This window comes from Panulirus ornatus, chromosome 23 (assembly GCF_036320965.1).
Source record: "Panulirus ornatus isolate Po-2019 chromosome 23, ASM3632096v1, whole genome shotgun sequence".
NCBI lineage: Eukaryota > Metazoa > Arthropoda > Malacostraca > Decapoda > Palinuridae > Panulirus > Panulirus ornatus.
In genome coordinates this window covers 18,351,427-18,369,028 of record NC_092246.1, presented here as the reverse complement: position 1 = coordinate 18,369,028, position 17,602 = coordinate 18,351,427, and the positions used below count along the sequence as shown (strand labels likewise).

The 17,602-nt window shown below is 42.4% G+C and overlaps 1 protein-coding gene and 1 pseudogene across 1 annotated transcript; one reads left to right on the top strand and one right to left on the bottom strand.

The window, feature by feature from the left end:
* The first annotated feature begins 4,535 nt into the window (after positions 1 to 4,535).
* On the top strand, positions 4,536 to 9,283 carry LOC139756684 (pseudohemocyanin-2-like; annotated as a pseudogene).
* Positions 9,284 to 13,636: 4,353 nt separating this feature from the next.
* LOC139756834 (pseudohemocyanin-2-like) lies at positions 13,637 to 17,345 on the bottom strand. Its single transcript, XM_071676660.1, has 3 exons — positions 17,192 to 17,345; positions 14,739 to 16,259; positions 13,637 to 14,553 (listed from the first exon to the last, which is right to left on the bottom strand). Exons 1-3 carry the CDS (start codon positions 17,244 to 17,246, stop codon positions 14,117 to 14,119), a joined length of 2,013 nt encoding a protein of 670 aa, XP_071532761.1. The 5' UTR covers positions 17,247 to 17,345; the 3' UTR covers positions 13,637 to 14,116.
* Between the last annotated feature and the right edge of the window lie 257 nt (positions 17,346 to 17,602).

The window sequence follows — 17,602 nt, the reverse complement described above, 5'->3', positions numbered from 1 at the left end:
TAATAATAATAATAATAATAATAATAATAATAATAATAATAATAATAATAATAATAATAATAATAATAATAATGATAGTAATAATGATATTGATAATGATAATAAATAACGATAATGATAATAGTAACAGAAAAGATGATTACGTATAAGTATACTGCTAGCAAAGATGATAATAATATTAATCAACTGGTTTTTCATTACTCGTTCCTGAACACTGAAAACATGCAGGAGAAAAAACTGTATGGAAAATGAGCCCTGGAGATTAGCAGACAGTCCTCTCACACTAACTTGGTTGGAGACCAGCAATTACATGTAGAGACTGTTCATGTTCACAGTGGTCCGGGTTGGGGCTGGTTTTTACAGTGAGCACCAATGGATGGCCCTGATGCAGCTTTGGTGCCAAACTGAAACTAGGGGAAGAGGGATCTCGGATGACAGGAGGGGATGGTGGCGGTGATGGTGGTACGGTAGCTTCATCCCAGTCTATTGAACGAGGCCCTTAGTATGATTAGTATGTACGTGTCATTACATCCGGGTACGTGGAAAGGAAGGAGAAGGACAAAGTGGGTGAGTTTTGGTGAATTTGGCATGCCAGGTCAAGTAGGAGTAAAGATATTAGTAATCACACACACACACACACACACACACACACACACACACACACACAACACACACACACACACACACACACACACACACACACACACACACACACACACACACACACAAACACATACACAACACTCATCATTTCATCTGAAAGCAATTCACGTCTTTATGAATGAATCTAAGATTTAAGGTTACCTCTGTCTCTCAACTCACGTCACATGGACTCGACATTACGTAAGGTGAGCAGATCTTAGTTCGTTCTATCCCACACACACACACACACACACACGCACACACACACACACACACACACACACACACACACACACACACACACACACACACACAAACCTCGTGACATCTCTTAGTTACACGGTAGGGAATGTTATATAAAGAACGTCTCTGAGATAATTCCATTCACTTCAACGTAGAAAACTGTCCACGTATGATAAGGAGAGGTCATAAGTAGGCCTACGGAGCAAGATAAGAGAAGTGGCCGCTATGATGATTGATCTCCCGTTCATAGCAACAAGTCTTTAAGTTATGGGTGTGAGGTAAACCCTATACAGGACTGTTCGAGTAGAAGATTTTAAGCTATAGACTATAGCTTGTTAGCTATGGTCTTACGAACAGACAGTAGGTTGACTTATATAACTCAGTAACACAGTGTCTGATATGCGTCCTTTGACGTACGGTTTTCATGGGCAAGACTGAGAATCAAAGAGGCAAAATGAAGTATGTTAATTGAATAAACGCAATTCAAATAATTTCTATGACTGGGGATAAGCCTGAGGATAGTGAGTAAGAACGCTGGCCATGATTCTCCTGCGTGTTAAGAAGATGCTTTGGTAAAGACGGGCGGGATCGAAGGGTTGCAGGGTGGACGAGTGTTCCTGGAAATACTTACTTCCTGTATCATTACTTTCTAAAAAGATAATGGATCGGAGGGAGCTAAGAGAATATATATATATATATATATATATATATATATATATATTCCCATTTTAGAAAGTTAATACAAGGAGGGGAGGATTTCCGGCCCCCCGCTCCCATCCCCTCTAGTCGCTTTCTACGACACGCGAGGAATACGTGGGAAGTATTCTTTCACCCCTATCCCCAGGGATAGGGGTGAAACATCCAACAGCCAGGATCGAACCCAGGTCCCCTGTGCGATAGGCGGGAGCGCTACCGCTAAGCTATGACCGCCCCTAATAAGAGAATGACCATTCATTTCCCTATTTGGGGCGATCATAGCCTCGCGGTAGCGCTCCCGCCTGTTGCACAGGGGTCCCGGGTTCGATCCTGGCTGTTGGAGGTTTGTTTGTTCTATGAAGGTGCGCGTTCATATGCACTTTGTTCGTATATATATTTTTTATTTTTTTTTTTTTATTATACTTTGTCGCTGTCTCCCGCGTTTGCGAGGTAGCGCAAGGAAACAGACGAAAGAAATGGCCCAACCCCCCACCCCATACACATACATATACATACGTCCACACACGCAAATATACATACCTACACAGCTTTCCATGGTTTACCCCAGACGCTTCACATGCCTTGATTCAATCCACTGACAGCACGTCAACCCCGGTATACCACATCGCTCCAATTCACTCTATTCCTTGCCCTCCTTTCACCCTCCTGCATGTTCAGGCCCCGATCACACAAAATCTTTTACACTCCATCTCCCCACCTCCAATTTGGTCTCCCTCTTCTCCTTGTTCCCTCCACCTCCGACACATATATCCTCTTGGTCAATCTTTCCTCACTCATCCTCTCCATGTGCCCAAACCACTTCAAAACACCCTCTTCTGCTCTCTCAACCACGCTCTTTTTATTTCCACACATCTCTCTTACCCTTACGTTACTCACTCGATCAAACCACCTCACACCACACATTGTCCTCAAACATCTCATTTCCAGCACATCCATCCTCCTGCGCACAACTCTATCCATAGCCCATGCCTCGCAACCATACAACATTGTTGGAACCACTATTCCTTCAAACATACCCATTTTTGCTTTCCGAGATAATGTTCTCGACTTCCACACATTCTTCAAGGCCCCCAGGATTTTCGCCCCCTCCCCCACCCTATGATCCACTTCCGCTTCCATGGTTCCATCCGCTGCCAGATCCACTCCCAGATATCTAAAACACTTCACTTCCTCCAGTTTTTCTCCATTCAAACTCACCTCCCAATTGACTTGACCCTCAACCCTACTGTACCTAATAACCTTGCTCTTATTCACATTTACTCTTAACTTTCTTCTTCCACACACTTTTCCAAACTCAGTCACCAGCTTCTGCAGTTTCTCACATGAATCAGCCACCAGCGCTGTATCGTATATATATATATATATATATATATATATATATATATATATATATATATATATATAAACCACCGAATCTCTTTTTATGGAGTTCCTGCAGTTTTTTAGTTGCGCTGCAATCAGAAGAAGGGAAATAATGTATTCCTTTCCTGGACAGTACACTTTTTCCTCAACTGATGACAGTACAGTCTCGCTGAAGGTCATTCCACTCACTCTGCACCCTCAAGCAGGTGGGGGCCAGCAGGACACCCACACAAAGTCCTTCGCTATCAGCAGAAACCATAGAGCATTTTTGATAGACAAAACCATCATCAACCAAATCAATGAAGATCAGATGGCAAATCGAAACACCTTCCTGGACAGTGTGGAACACGAAATTAACATCAAGGAAAACTAAAAAATGATAAAGGAAAGTTAGACATTTCATATCACTGTAGCTCCTGCACAGGATGGATTTCCAACCGAAGACGAAAACATACCCTATTATAGAAGACACAAACACTCATGGAATGTTACTCAGAAATCAACTCCCGTAGGTAGAAGAAACTTTGAAAAAAAAAAGGCACAAACTCTAGAAACACACACACACACACACACACACACACACACACACACACACACACACACACACACACACACACACACATACAAAAAAAAGATAAACGCTCATCCATCCTTCACAAGTCACTGACTTTTCAACCACAATTAAGACCTTCAAGGAACTCCCCGGCAATTGACCTCAATAAGATAACAAACTTCCACATGAAACACTTCGGTCCAAACAACAATCCACAAAGGTCTGAATTCGAAAACCCGTAACTGTACAATTGAATTCCCTAAGGAGCAATTTTTTCTCCCATCCACCTCCTTCTGTTCCTACAAGACCATCCAATACCTGCCGTAGACCAAAGAGTAAAAGTCTTCTCAAAAATAAACGACCTCTCAATCACAACAAAATACTCTTACACTATAGATTACTGTGAGGGAACTTTTTAGCGACCTCATACAGACACATCACAGCACCGTGACGCTACACAGTATCGGGAAGGAATTTTTCCCTATGAGGTCAGTCGTGAAGTGATCAGAAATGTTCTATTTTTTTTTGTTCATGGCTTTCAGACATGAAGAGTTAACGAAGAAAGTTATAATTATCATGACCAATCCAACTCTCTTTTGAAACATGGCTTTCAGACATGAAGAGTAACGAAGGAAGGTATAATTATCATGACCAATCCAACTCTCTTTTGAAACATGGCTTTCAGACATGAAGAGTAACGAAGGAAGGTATAATTATCATGACCAATCCCACTCTCTTTTGAAAGTAAAATCCATAAGGAGTGCAACTAGAGAGAAATGATACTAGAAACAAATGCTTTTGTAGTCTTCTACTAATCAGAAGCTCAAAGAGATCAGGTCCTGTCATATGAAATATCAATCATTCGTAATTCCTTAATCTGTCTCCTGATTCAAAATTACGCAAAGGAGATAAAGGCACCACCACACTCGACAGATTATCATTGGGTAAGGACACTCTAAGTGGTTCTAGGCCCGGTCGACGGGGTATATAAGGAGGTACGAGAGCTCTCTTCGGCACCATCAACATGAAGGCCTTGGTGTTGTTCGCTCTGGTGGCTACGGCCGCTGCCTGGCCAGAATTCGGCTTGAAAGATCTCGCTGGCTACCAGGGAGATGAAGAAGCTGCACCATCTGGTGAGTATACTGGGTACGAGTCACTGTTTTGATAACTGTGGAGAGATGATTCAAGAGACAGTGGCCCTGGGGAGTAAGGTTATTGAATTTTTTTTCAGCGCATATGGTCAGTGATATTCAAAAACATTTTTTTTTTCACAAATAGAAACTCCCTCCCTCCCCAAATATTACAAGCTGGTAATTAAAGACATTTATATATACGTTGTGTATATTTCTTCCATAGACCTGCCTTCATTTACCTCAGTCCTCACTTCCATCTCTATTTAATTGGAATTTCATATGTTATATTTTCCGAGTTCATTGGTTCTCGTTTACATAAACCTTGATGCATACTCGTTTGTAAACTCTTCATTCCCTCGTAAATTACGATCCATTGATTCCAATCATTTTCTTTTTTCTTTGTATTTTCACTTTCACGTAACAACATATTTCCCCTCTACCACATGGAAATGCTTGCATCCCCGAGGTTCTTTCCCATCTCCTCGTTATATAGATCCTCAAATAACAGATCCTCAAATAACAGCTCATGAGTTATAGGAACATTAGGCTGAATGCTTACAAAAGGGAGGTGGGGATTATTGAGTTTTGAATTAAAGGATAAGATTATTGTAATATCATACAACTTTAGACATTCGGCATTATGCATAATATAGATTCTTAAGTTTGTTGATGTATATGATAACCTTAGTTTAACAGCCACAATTTCGATCATATGTTTCTTTAAGAAGTTTAAGATGGCTGTGCTGCAATGCTAAGAATTGCTTTTTCTTTTTTTTCTCTCAGGCGTGTCTTTAGCACAGAAGCAGCATGATATAACCCTCCTGCTCCACAAGGTGTACGAACCTCTGCACGACGAGAGGTTAAAGGGTCTCTCTGACACCTTCGAACCAGATGCTGACCCCTCTCACTGTGCTGACGGTGGAGTCGCTATGCAAAGACTCATGGGAGAACTAAGGGCAGAGAGGCTGGAAAAGAAAGGACGCATAGTCACAGCTCTAACCACACGCGATCGCGAGGAGGCTCTCATGCTCTTTGAGGCTATATTACAGTGCATGGACTGGCATACATTTGTCAGCAATGCCGCCTACTTCCGTGAGCGAATGAACGAGGGACAGTTCATTTTCGCTATGTACGCAGCTATCAAACACTCCCCTCTTGGTGAGCACCTTGTGTTGCCACCTCTTTACGAGATTGCCCCACACTTGTTCACAGATAGTAGAATAATCATGGCTGCTTACAAGGCTAAGATGACTGGTACACCAAGTAAATTCCACATGAGCTTTACGGGCACCGAGAGGAACCCTGAACATCATGTTGCTTACTTTGCTGAGGATATTGGTCTCAGCACCCACTACGTGAACTGGCATATGGAATACCCCTTCTGGTGGAAGGACTCTTACGGCCATCACATTGAGCGCAAGGGTGAGACCTTCTTCTGGATACATCACCAGCTGGTTAACCGCTTCGATGCAGAGCGCATTTCCAACCACATGAAGACTGTCGAACCACTTCATGTGGATGAGCCCCTCGAAGAGGGATACGCTCCTCAGATTTCACACAAGAATGGTGTCCCATTCCCATCCCGCCCCGACGACTTCATGCTTGTAGATGTGGATGGTCTTCCCATGATTCATGAGTTGGTGCACCATGAAAATCGCATTCTCGATGCCATTGACCATGGTTACATTACTGCCAAGGATGGATCCATCATAGACATCAGGAATGAACGTGGTATTGCTATGTTGGGTGATGTGATTGAATCCTCTCTGTACAGCCCCAACCCTGAATACTACGGCTCTCTGAACAACATGGCTCACAAGGTGATTGCCCGTCAGGCTGATCCCCACGGAAAGTACGGCATGCCTCCCAGTGTCATGGAACACTACATGGGTGCTGTTCGCGACCCCAGCTTCTACAATTTGCACAAGAGCATCGACAATCTCTTCAGGAAGCATAAGGACAGTCTTCCATCTTATACCAAAGAGGAACTTACGTTCCCTGGTGTGGCCATCAACAACGTAGCCATTGATGGCGCTCTGGAGACATACATGGAAGACTATGAATATAGTCTCCTCAGCGCTGTGGAGGACAGAGCCGAAACAGACGTTGAAGTTAACGCCTACATGCCACGTCTGAGGCACAAGGACTTCGCCTTCAACATTGATGTTATGAACAACAACGAAGCGGAGGTGTTGGCTGCAGTCCGCATCTTCGCCTGGCCTCTCCGTGACAGCAACGGTGTCGAGACTTCATTCGAAGAGGGTCGCTGGCACGCTATTGAACTGGACAAGTTCTGGACTCACCGTAAGTATAAAGTTATTAATAATATTACCCTATGAAGATTCATTTGTAGTGTGTCGGAATATTCGCAATGAACAACACAGTCACACACTGAGGATATTTCAGTGTTACTACCTACTGAGGTCCCATCAACAACTCATACTGGGTATCGAGAGAAGCGGATATGTAATCAGATGCAGTCGATATGAGGATGTACATGATCAATCATGAAGCCTCACCTTTTAAAATCACGGTGTTTATCAAAGCCTTTGATGATATTGAATATCTGTACAAAATCAGCTCTTAACCCTCTCTTTTTTTAAGCTAAAAAAGACTAAAGACGCGTAGCTAGGTCTCATGCTTGGTCTGGAAATTTTCTTAGCAGCTTGACTCTGTGTTCTCTTCGTTCTGTCTGTCCTCATTCAAGTAGCGACCAACGCTGAACATACTCTTCAAGGTGTGAAGACATCAACGAATTGTTAAGAGTAAAGATGATATTCGTAGACTTAACTTCGAAAGTCGTACTTATAGATCCAAGTAATTTCTTCGCCTCTTGTAACTGTTTTTATGTACTACTTACGTAGCTTTAGCTCACTAGAGATATACGTGAGTCTTTTTCTTCATTTATCTATTGCGGCAGAACATAATTCAAACTGGACTTTGCTTTCTTACTTTTAACTTCCGATATCAAAAACTTTGCATTTATTGATGTTAACTTTCATGAGCCACCTATGCGTCTACTCCATCAGTTTTGTCTATGTCAGTTTGAAGCTGTAGACATCCATTTCTGTTGTTATCCCAGCTTAGTATCGTGCATGAATTTCGATATGTTACGATGCAGCCCATTAACAATATCATGTATGAATCTGAGAAAGGAAACCGGTTCCAAGAATGATCCATGTGGCACACCACTTGTTACGTCTAACCATTCTAAGGCATGGCCATTAATTTCTATGGCCATTCAACCAATTTCCTAACCACATCAGCGGAGTCTCATTCATACCATGTGACTTAACTTTTGTAAGTAGCCTCTGATGCTTCTTGACAATCTATACATATGACATCAGTTGCTTTCTTGTCATCACACTTGTTGATTACCTTACGGAATACACCAAACAGATTTGTCAGGTATGAATGATTTCCTCGAAAACTATGGGTATGTTGGCGCTGGTCGGTCGTGACTTGGCAGTGAATAAAGGGAACCTTTCACTGATTTTCACTGACGGGTATATGGGAGCCTCCGAAGAACGCTTGTATGGTTATGTCAATAAACATTTTCCAGGATTAGGTAAAGGAGAAGGAGTTCTGGAAGACCTTGTGGTACCGCTGCAGGTAGGAATGCCTACGACTGCATCAAGTAGAATCAGTGTCTTCGATAGATTAGCAATTTGTTATGATAGAAATGACCACCTGTAATGTCTATTGTAATGCTATATTAAGTGCTTTTGTAATTTCTTTTCATCGGCAGTGACCCCTGGCGAGAACCACATCATCCGCAAGAGCTATGAGTCTTCTGTGACGACACCTGATGTGCCCAGCACCAAGACCCTGATCGCCATGACTGAAGAGGCCCTCGCCGCTGGCACTGAGCTGCATCTTGAACAGTTCGAGAGCGCCACTGGTCTGCCCAACAGGTTGCTCATACCCAAGGGCAACGCAGCTGGTGTGGAGTTCGTGCTGGCAGTGGCTGTGACCGACGGTGCTGCCTGACGCAGCCATTGAAGGCCTTCCCACAATGACCAAGTTCCACCACTACGGCGTCAAGGGTGTGTCCCCTGACAGGAAGCCCCTCGGCTACCCACTGGATCGCCATGTCACTGACGAACACATCTTCCACGAGATCCCCAACTTTAGGGAGACCATCGTCAAGGTCTACAACTACGGTGATCACATTCACCACGGGTAGAGAACATCAGTTCTTCCAAAGCTCTTAATGACAGATTTTACCTCCAGCGGACAACATCATTTTCATGAGACTGACAATGATCGTAAGATATCATTTCGTAGATACGGGAAACATCTACATATCTGCTTCTTTCAAGTATATGTAGAATGTCAAAGATGTAGTGTCCTTCTAAAACTCCCCCCTGTAAACGTGTTTTAGAATCCAACTGAACTCATGAAATTCCTATGACATGGATACAAAAACTACATGGAGTCCTGGCTAGGCCATGTCTAGTGCATGAAATGTGAAAATATCACACATTCAAAGGATATTCCCTGTACAATTTACGCTTCTCTGGCATATATAGTTGCTTCATGTATCAGCTGTGCATCAGCGCAGAGATTAATCATAATAGTAATGGTTTTGTCAATTGACTCAAAATAAATTCTTATAATACCAACTCATAAACACTTGCGTTTTCATCCTTACTCTTCCTGAGCAGGAAAACACACACCTGTTGAAGATTATCAGTATATATTCTACTTAATGTGTTTTCCTGAGAGTTTAGTTGTGTTAAACGATGACCTGCCTATCTTGGCAAAGATTCTTTTCACTTTCTCTAAAGATGAAAGATATCTATTCATCCCTCTGTTCTTAGAAAATATGGTTGTAAAATACAGTTGTAATAGGGAATGAATAATCAGGGCTTGGATGAACATCTTTGATTTTATTGGCTTACGTTTCGCTAATAACACACACCCTCATCAGAATCTATAAAGAATGGATAATACCCATTTATATCTACATTATGAGTTTCGGTTCAAATCATACGATCTAAAATGTTCTTTGAAAATATATATATATATATATTTTTATTTTTTTTTATTATACTTTGTCGCTGTCTCCCGCGTTTGCGAGGTAGCGCAAGGAAACAGACGAAAGAAATGGCCCAACCCCCCCCCCCATACACATGTATATACATACGTCCACACACGCAAATATACATACCTACACAGCTTTCCATGGTTTACCCCAGACGCTTCACATGCCTTGATTCAATCCACTGACAGCACGTCAACCCCGGTATACCACATTGCTCCAATTCACTCTATTCCTTGCCCTCCTTTCACCCTCCTGCAAGTTCAGGCCCCGATCACACAAAATCTTTTTCACTCCATCTTTCCACCTCCAATTTGGTCTCCCTCTTCTCCTCGTTCCCTCCACCTCCGACACATATATCCTCTTGGTCAATCTTTCCTCACTCATTCTCTCCATGTGCCCAAACCACTTCAAAACACCCTCTTCTGCTCTCTCAACCACGCTCTTTTTATTTCCACACATCTCTCTTACCCTTACGTTACTCACTCGATCAAACCACCTCACACCACACATTGTCCTCAAACATCTCATTTCCAGCACATCCATCCTCCTGCGCACAACTCTATCCATAGCCCACGCCTCGCAACCATACAACATTGTTGGAACCACTATTCCTTCAAACATACTTTGTCGCTGTCTCCCACGTTAACGAGGTAGCGCAAGGAAACAGACGAAAGAATGGCTGAGGGTCAAGTCAATTGGGAGGTGAGTTTGAATGGAGAAAAACTGGAGGAAGTGAAGTGTTTTAGATATCTGGGAGTGGATCTGGCAGCGGATGGAACCATGGAAGCGGAAGTGGATCATAGGGTGGGGGAGGGGGCGAAAATTCTGGGAGCCTTGAAGAATGTGTGGAAGTCGAGAACATTATCTCGGAAAGCAAAAATGGGTATGTTTGAAGGAATAGTGGTTCCAACAATGTTGTATGGTTGCGAGGCGTGGGCTATGGATAGAGTTGTGCGCAGGAGACTGGATGTGCTGGAAATGAGATGTTTGAGGACAATGTGTGGTGTGAGGTGGTTTGATCGAGTAAGTAACGTAAGGGTAAGAGAGATGTGTGGAAATAAAAAGAGCGTGGTTGAGAGAGCAGAAGAGGGTGTTTTGAAATGGTTTGGTCACATGGAGAGAATGAGTGAGGAAAGATTGACCAAGAGGATATATGTGTCGGAGGTGGAGGGAACGAGGAGAAGAGGGAGACCAGATTGGAGGTGGAAAGATGGATTGAAAAAGATTTTGTGTGATCGGGGCCTGAACATGCAGGAGGGTGAAAGGAGGGCAAAGAATAGAGTGAATTGGATCGATGTGGTATACCGGGGTTAACGTGCTGTCAGTGGATTGAATCAAGGCATGTGAAGCGTCTGGGGTAAACCATGGAAAGCTGTGTAGGTATGTATATTTGCGTGTGTGGACGTATGTATATACATGTGTATGGGGGTGGGTTGGGCCATTTCTTTCGTCTGTTTCCTTGCGCTACCTCGCAAACACGGGAGACAGCGACAAAGCCAAAAAAAAAAATATATATATATATATATATATATATATATATATATATATATATATATATGTATATATACATACATATATATGTATATATATATTCATATATATATCCTAAAAGCTCGTGAAATGAATTATCAAGAAAGATAAAGAAAAATAAGTGCAAAAAATATTATGTTATTTGAAATACATTAAAACATGAATATAAATTCAACGAAGGTAATATAACGTAGTAAAACAAAAATTCTACGATTCATGATTAAATATCTTGTTGAATTATACATTTAAAAACAAATAGACATTTCCACTCAAAAGTACACCGATAAAACTTGATCTAATAGCACGACAACTCTCGTGATAACTCATTGTTAGAATGGGGTTTGTTCCTTTAGGATAAGAGGGACAATCGACTCTCACATCCGCACTCTAGCTGTCATGTTAGTTGGGACACGGCATAAAACACAAGGTAACTAACCAGTGGCTGCGTCTCGTAATATCCCTGAGGCCATGGTAATCGAACTCCCCTTCTTTTGGTTCGATTCCTACCCTTGCTGTATATACATCTGTCTTTCTATAAATATATCAGAACATATATCGTCCACATTGTAATTCGATGCGAACTAGTTACCACCAAGTGAGGAAGGGTTTAAAACCTGGGTCGTCTTGAGTGATAGCCAGGCAGCGTACGCGTCAGGCTACGATGAGCTAAAATAGTTGCCCCTTGCTATCAGTTCTCTGATTTAGAGACCCAGTCGTTGCATCGAGCATCCTGGCGCGAGGGGGAACCGTTACCTCTCACATACCGTCCTGGGAATACTTTAAGTCAACAATAATCAAGTTATGTCGAAGTCTGAGAACATATAATGCACAAGGGTAGGTCAGTGCTAACGGTTTGACCAATGAGTGCCTTTGAGTCGACTCATCAGACTGATCTTTGTGAATGACACAACTCTCTCAGTCACCATTCTCCCTCACAACTTATCAGGCTTACTCGACAGACTATCATAATGACACAACTCTCTCAGTCACCACTCTCCCATACAACTTACCAGGTATACTCAACAGATTACTATACCTCTATCATTCGAGTATTCACTTTTGCCCGACTGGCGTATGAGTTATGTCACATCAGACCAATTTTCATATGATCTACTTGAGGCGTCTCGTCGTCTGTCTGACGACCTGTTCCCCCCACCCACTGCCCTTGTGTTTACAAAGTGGCAGTGTACAGGCATTCCACCAACCCTCAGGCATCTCACCTTGAGTCATGCAGTACATTGTAATTCTGACTGAACAATCAGCATCAGTGTCATCACTTTTGAAAAATTCAAGTGCTACCCCATCCACTCCAACTACTTTGCCACGCTTCATCTCACGCTAAGCTTTCATCCTCTCTGTTCCCTTACCTATTCACAATGTCTCTCTCGATCTGCAGATCTCAACATACTAATACCCCACATCCGCCTCGTTATCTTCTAGCACATTCAACAGACCTTCAAATGGTTATTCCATTTCTTCTGTGCATATTGACCCTTCTCCATCTGCTTCTCCCAGTGAAGCTCCTATTTGTTCTCTTGATCTCCTTACACTATTGACCTCCTTCCAAAACTTTTCTTATTCTCCCTGAAGCTTTCCGATACTTCTTCCCTTCACCTCTCATTTGCCCTCTTTTTCAGCCCCTACACCTTCATATTGACTTCTTGCCGCTTGTCTCTTGCATCTTCAAATTACTCGTACTATTTCTCTGCAGGTATCGCTCTCCCTCCTTTTTTTCTGCTTTACAAGCAACTTAACTTTCTTATTCCACCACTCATTACTCTTGCTCAAACGCCCGGATTCTTCCTTCCATATGCCACACACTTCACTCTCACATGAAAGTAATGTTTCCCTAAATACCTTCCATTCCTTGCCAAAAGCTCTAGCTTCGTTTACTCCCAAACATTTCCTCCAAACAGCCTCTTTTTATAGCTCACTCACTCTCAACACCCATGTAATTTTCCTAAAGCCTTTACAAATTCTACTCTCGCCTCAGTCACATCAGCTGCCTCTCTCGGTATACTTTTATCCAAAAGTCTCTTTTTTTGTGACGGGCTGATTTTCCCTTTTTCCAAGAAAGGAAAGTATTCCTGCAGGAGCCCTTGGATAAGGGGTCCAGGGGTAATACCCCAGGATGTCTCCGCGAAATGGGTCTTGGGAATGTATAGTGCTACTAGCACTGCATCTATTATTACTATTAATACTATTACCACTAGTGATAACAATAATAGTAATAATGGCAACCATAATAGTGTTGATGATAACAGTATAAAAAAATTGCTAATATGTATGTGTATGTACATATTTGATAATTATTTGAGAATATTATTACAAGAATTCAAGGACGATAAGAAATTTCCCGTTCATCTAGACTCGAAACTTAAATGAGAAAGGTTGGAGAAAACTCATAAATGAATGCAAAAATATTTATTTTACGGTGCATATGAACGGATCGTATTTTAATTACACATTGTTGCATTCTTGAATGACAAGGTGGGTAACATTTCCTTTTGTCTCTTACTACATTGGAATTCAGTGGTAGTGTAAAGTCAAGTTGTAACATCTCATGCTTTCATCTAGTGACGATAGTGTAATCTGACCACCTAATGTTCATTGTAAAAATCCAGCGAAATTTCTAGTTTTCCTTTTCTAGATATGGTCTACAAGAGAGATTTGTAATATGGAGATATTTAACCCTGAAGTGAATAGACTAGAAAATAAGTATATTGATGTTTGCGCTAAGAATGACCGACTGCTTGTGGAAAAGATTCAGCTGCCTTAGAGGTACTACGAAGACAAAACTAAAGGAACATCTTACTGGAAATGTTTTCAAGCCATAGTCATCACTAGATTAGCATGGACCTTAGTTTAAGTAAAGTTAGTGTGAGTTAATCAATAACGCTGAATGTATTCGCCACGATTGTAGACCTTGACGACGGTTTGCCTGAAGTTTGGAATCTCGCGGAAGACGCGCTCGTCAGGTACCGGGCGGTCCAGAGGGTAGCCGTGGGGCTTCTTGTCTGGGTAGACCCCATTGACGCCATAGTGGTGGAACTTGGTCATTGTGGGAAGGCCATCAATGGCAGCGTCAGCCGAACCGTCGGTCACAGCCACCACCAGCATGAAGTCCATTCCAGCTTCGTTGCCCTTGGGTAAGAGTAACCTGTTGGGCAGCCCAGAGGCGCTCTCGTACTGCTCAAAACGCATGTCGGTGCTGCCTCTGAGGGCTTCCTCAGCCCGTTCAAAGAGAGTCTTGGTACTGGGCACATCAGGTACTGTCACTGAAGACTCTGTGCTTCTGCGGGTGATGGTGTTTTTGCCAGGTTGCACTGGTAGAAAGAATATTATAGATTAGTACTACATTTGATGAAAATCAGGAAAAAATCATTGTATTGTAAGATACGAACGTATAACTAAGTCACATCCTCGACATTCATTTCAATTATTTTTCATATATTTGGACAGATTAGTAATGTAGGATTGGAAATCTTTGAGACAAGAAGTAGATACTTACGATACTTCCAGAACTTGTCTAGCTCAACTGCGCGCCAACGTCCCTCGTCGAAGGTGAAGTTGAGACCGTTCCTGTCACGAAGTGGCCAGGCGAAGATGCGGATCGTGGACAACACATCTTCTCCGATGTTGTTCAAAATGTCTATATTAAAGGAAAATTCTTTGTTCTGGAGACGTGGCACATATGTACTAATTTCTACGTTGTCAGTTACAACTCTGTCATGGACAGCACTAACAAGACTGTATTCATAGTCTTCGAAATATGTCTCCAACGGGACATCAGTTGTAATGCTGGTAACTTCCACACCCCGGAACTCAAGTTCCTCTTTCTTGTAAGGTGGAAGAGTGTCTTTGTGTTTCCTGAAGAGGTTGTCGATGTACTTGTGTAAGATATAGAAACTGGTGTCACGGGTAGCAGTGGGATAGTGCTGCATGACACTGGGAGGCATACCATACTTTCCTTGAGGATCAGACTGTCTGGCAAGCATCATGTGAGCCATGTTGTTGAGGGAGCCGTAGTACTCTGGGTTGGGGCTGTACATAGAAGACTCAATAATGTTACCCAGGATGTCAATACCACGTTCATTCCTGATATCGATGGTGGCTCCTTTCTCGTCAATAACATAACCGTGGGCAATGGCATCACGAATGCGATTCTGGATAATGATTAAATCCTCAATGTTAACAACTCCCTCCACATCCTGGAGATCGATGTTATCGCGGCGGGACGGAAGTGGCTCACCATTCTTGTAGGAAATTTGAGGTGCGTAACCCTGACGAAGAGGCTCATCGAAACGAAGTTTTTCTACAGTATTCAGGTAGTTGGAGATACGTTCAGCATCATAGCGGTTAGTGAGCTGATGATGTACCCAGAAGAAGGTCTCACCCTTGCGCTCAATCTGACGTCCGTAGGTGTCTCTCCACCAGAAGGGATACTCTATATGCCAGCCGGCGTAGTGTGTGCTAAGGCCAATATCCTCAGTGTAGTAGGTAAGTTGCTGCTCAGGGTCATTAGTGACCGTGTGATTCATGCGCAGTTTACGAGGAGTGGCAGTAATCTTGGCAACGTAGGCCTCTTCGATTATTTCATTGTTGGTGAAATAGTGGGGGATGATCTCATAGACAGGTGGCAAAACTACCTGTTCAGTGACGGGGGAGTGCTTGACAGCAACAGATACAGCGTAAATATACTGCACCTCGTTCATACGTTGACGGAAGTATACAGCATTGCTAACGAATGTTACGTAGTCCTTGCACTGCATGAGGACGTCGAAGAGCAGGAGTGCTTGCTCACGCTGGCGGGAGTCGTACGCAGAGAATAGTTGTCTCTGTGGCTGAAGCCTTTGATCCTGGAGTTCTTTCATGAGTCTTTGGACAGAAACCCCACGGTCAGCATAACGGGACACGTCAGCCTTTGGGTCAAAGGTGGCTACTAGACTCTTCAACCTGTCATTACTGAGAGGCTCGTACACCTTGTGGAGCAGGTAGTTGATGTCGAGCTGCTTCTGTGCCACAGACACACCTGAATAAGACAAGTAAATACTTTGGCATAAAGTGAATTGATATAAATTTATGTTAGAAATTTAGTTACTATTTCGAGTATGATGTATATCATTTGGAAATGTATGAATAAGAGATAACATTAGCCCCTTCATCATATGTAAGTACAATGATTTTAAATTTTGAAAATACGCTCAATTTTGTCTAAAACCCTTGCGTAAACCTCTTTTCATCATCTGTACGTTAACATAAATCTAAACTGAGGTGGTAAATATAGCGAAATACCATTCAACATTCAATCTATGATTACCGTTTTCAAGTGATAAACTTGGACAGTTTACTAATCAAATGAAGAGACGCAGCGAGACCATAGCAAAGGACGAGAATCATTCGGAAAAAAAAGAAAAAGATGTAGAGAAAGAATGTAATGTATATATGTATACGATCTATCAGTACATATCAAAACCTCGTTTGCTCAGGCTACATGTGATGTCAATCATGGGAAAAGGAGGCAGGAGTGATTGTGAGCACCAGCATTTACTGTAATTATGCACAAAATTCTGAAGTACGAATCAAATTATGGTTCTTGAAAGTGTAAGTCACCACAGTGCCTGTATGATGTTGGAACTTTTCATGTGAGAAATCTCAGGTATGGTGATTTGTATTCTAAAGAGATTTTATCATGGTTGCCCTGAGAAGGACATTAATCTGTCTTATATCTCGTTAAAACTTGGAGGGATTGACCTTAACCTGGCAACATTATATTGGTATTAACAATACACGATATCTTCTTAACTACACTTGCTCACAGGTTCATTGCTGCATCTGTATGAAAATTAAGCCACTAACGGCGCCTGTCCTTCTGAGAATTATTGCACCATTATCTGTAGTTTCAATGGATAAACTCAACATGTATATTGACTACAGGGTATTTCTATCAGTGGGTATACTTACGATCTGTGTAGGCAGCGGCCGCAGCCACAAGAGCGAATAGAACCAAGACCTTCATGCTGATGGTGCCGAGGTTGATCTCGCGCCGCCTTATATACCCCAAAGGCACTCACAGGTGAGGGGTTGCGTGTTGCCACCAGCGATAATAGTTGCTAGCCTCATGTTGTTGCTGACAGCCTCTCATTCCTGCCTTGGGTCACCTTCTGGCAATCTTGGCTTATCTACGCTACAAGTACGCAACAGTGGGGTTTACATGACATCAACCGTCACATGAAGATATGATAAGCTTTGATTTCTCCTTAAAGAAGCACATACCTACAGTACAGACCTGAGAATATTCGTCTTTGTCACTTGTACATAATACATCGATTCATGATTTAAAGTTCACGAAAGAGAAGTTTAGGTTTATGGTGA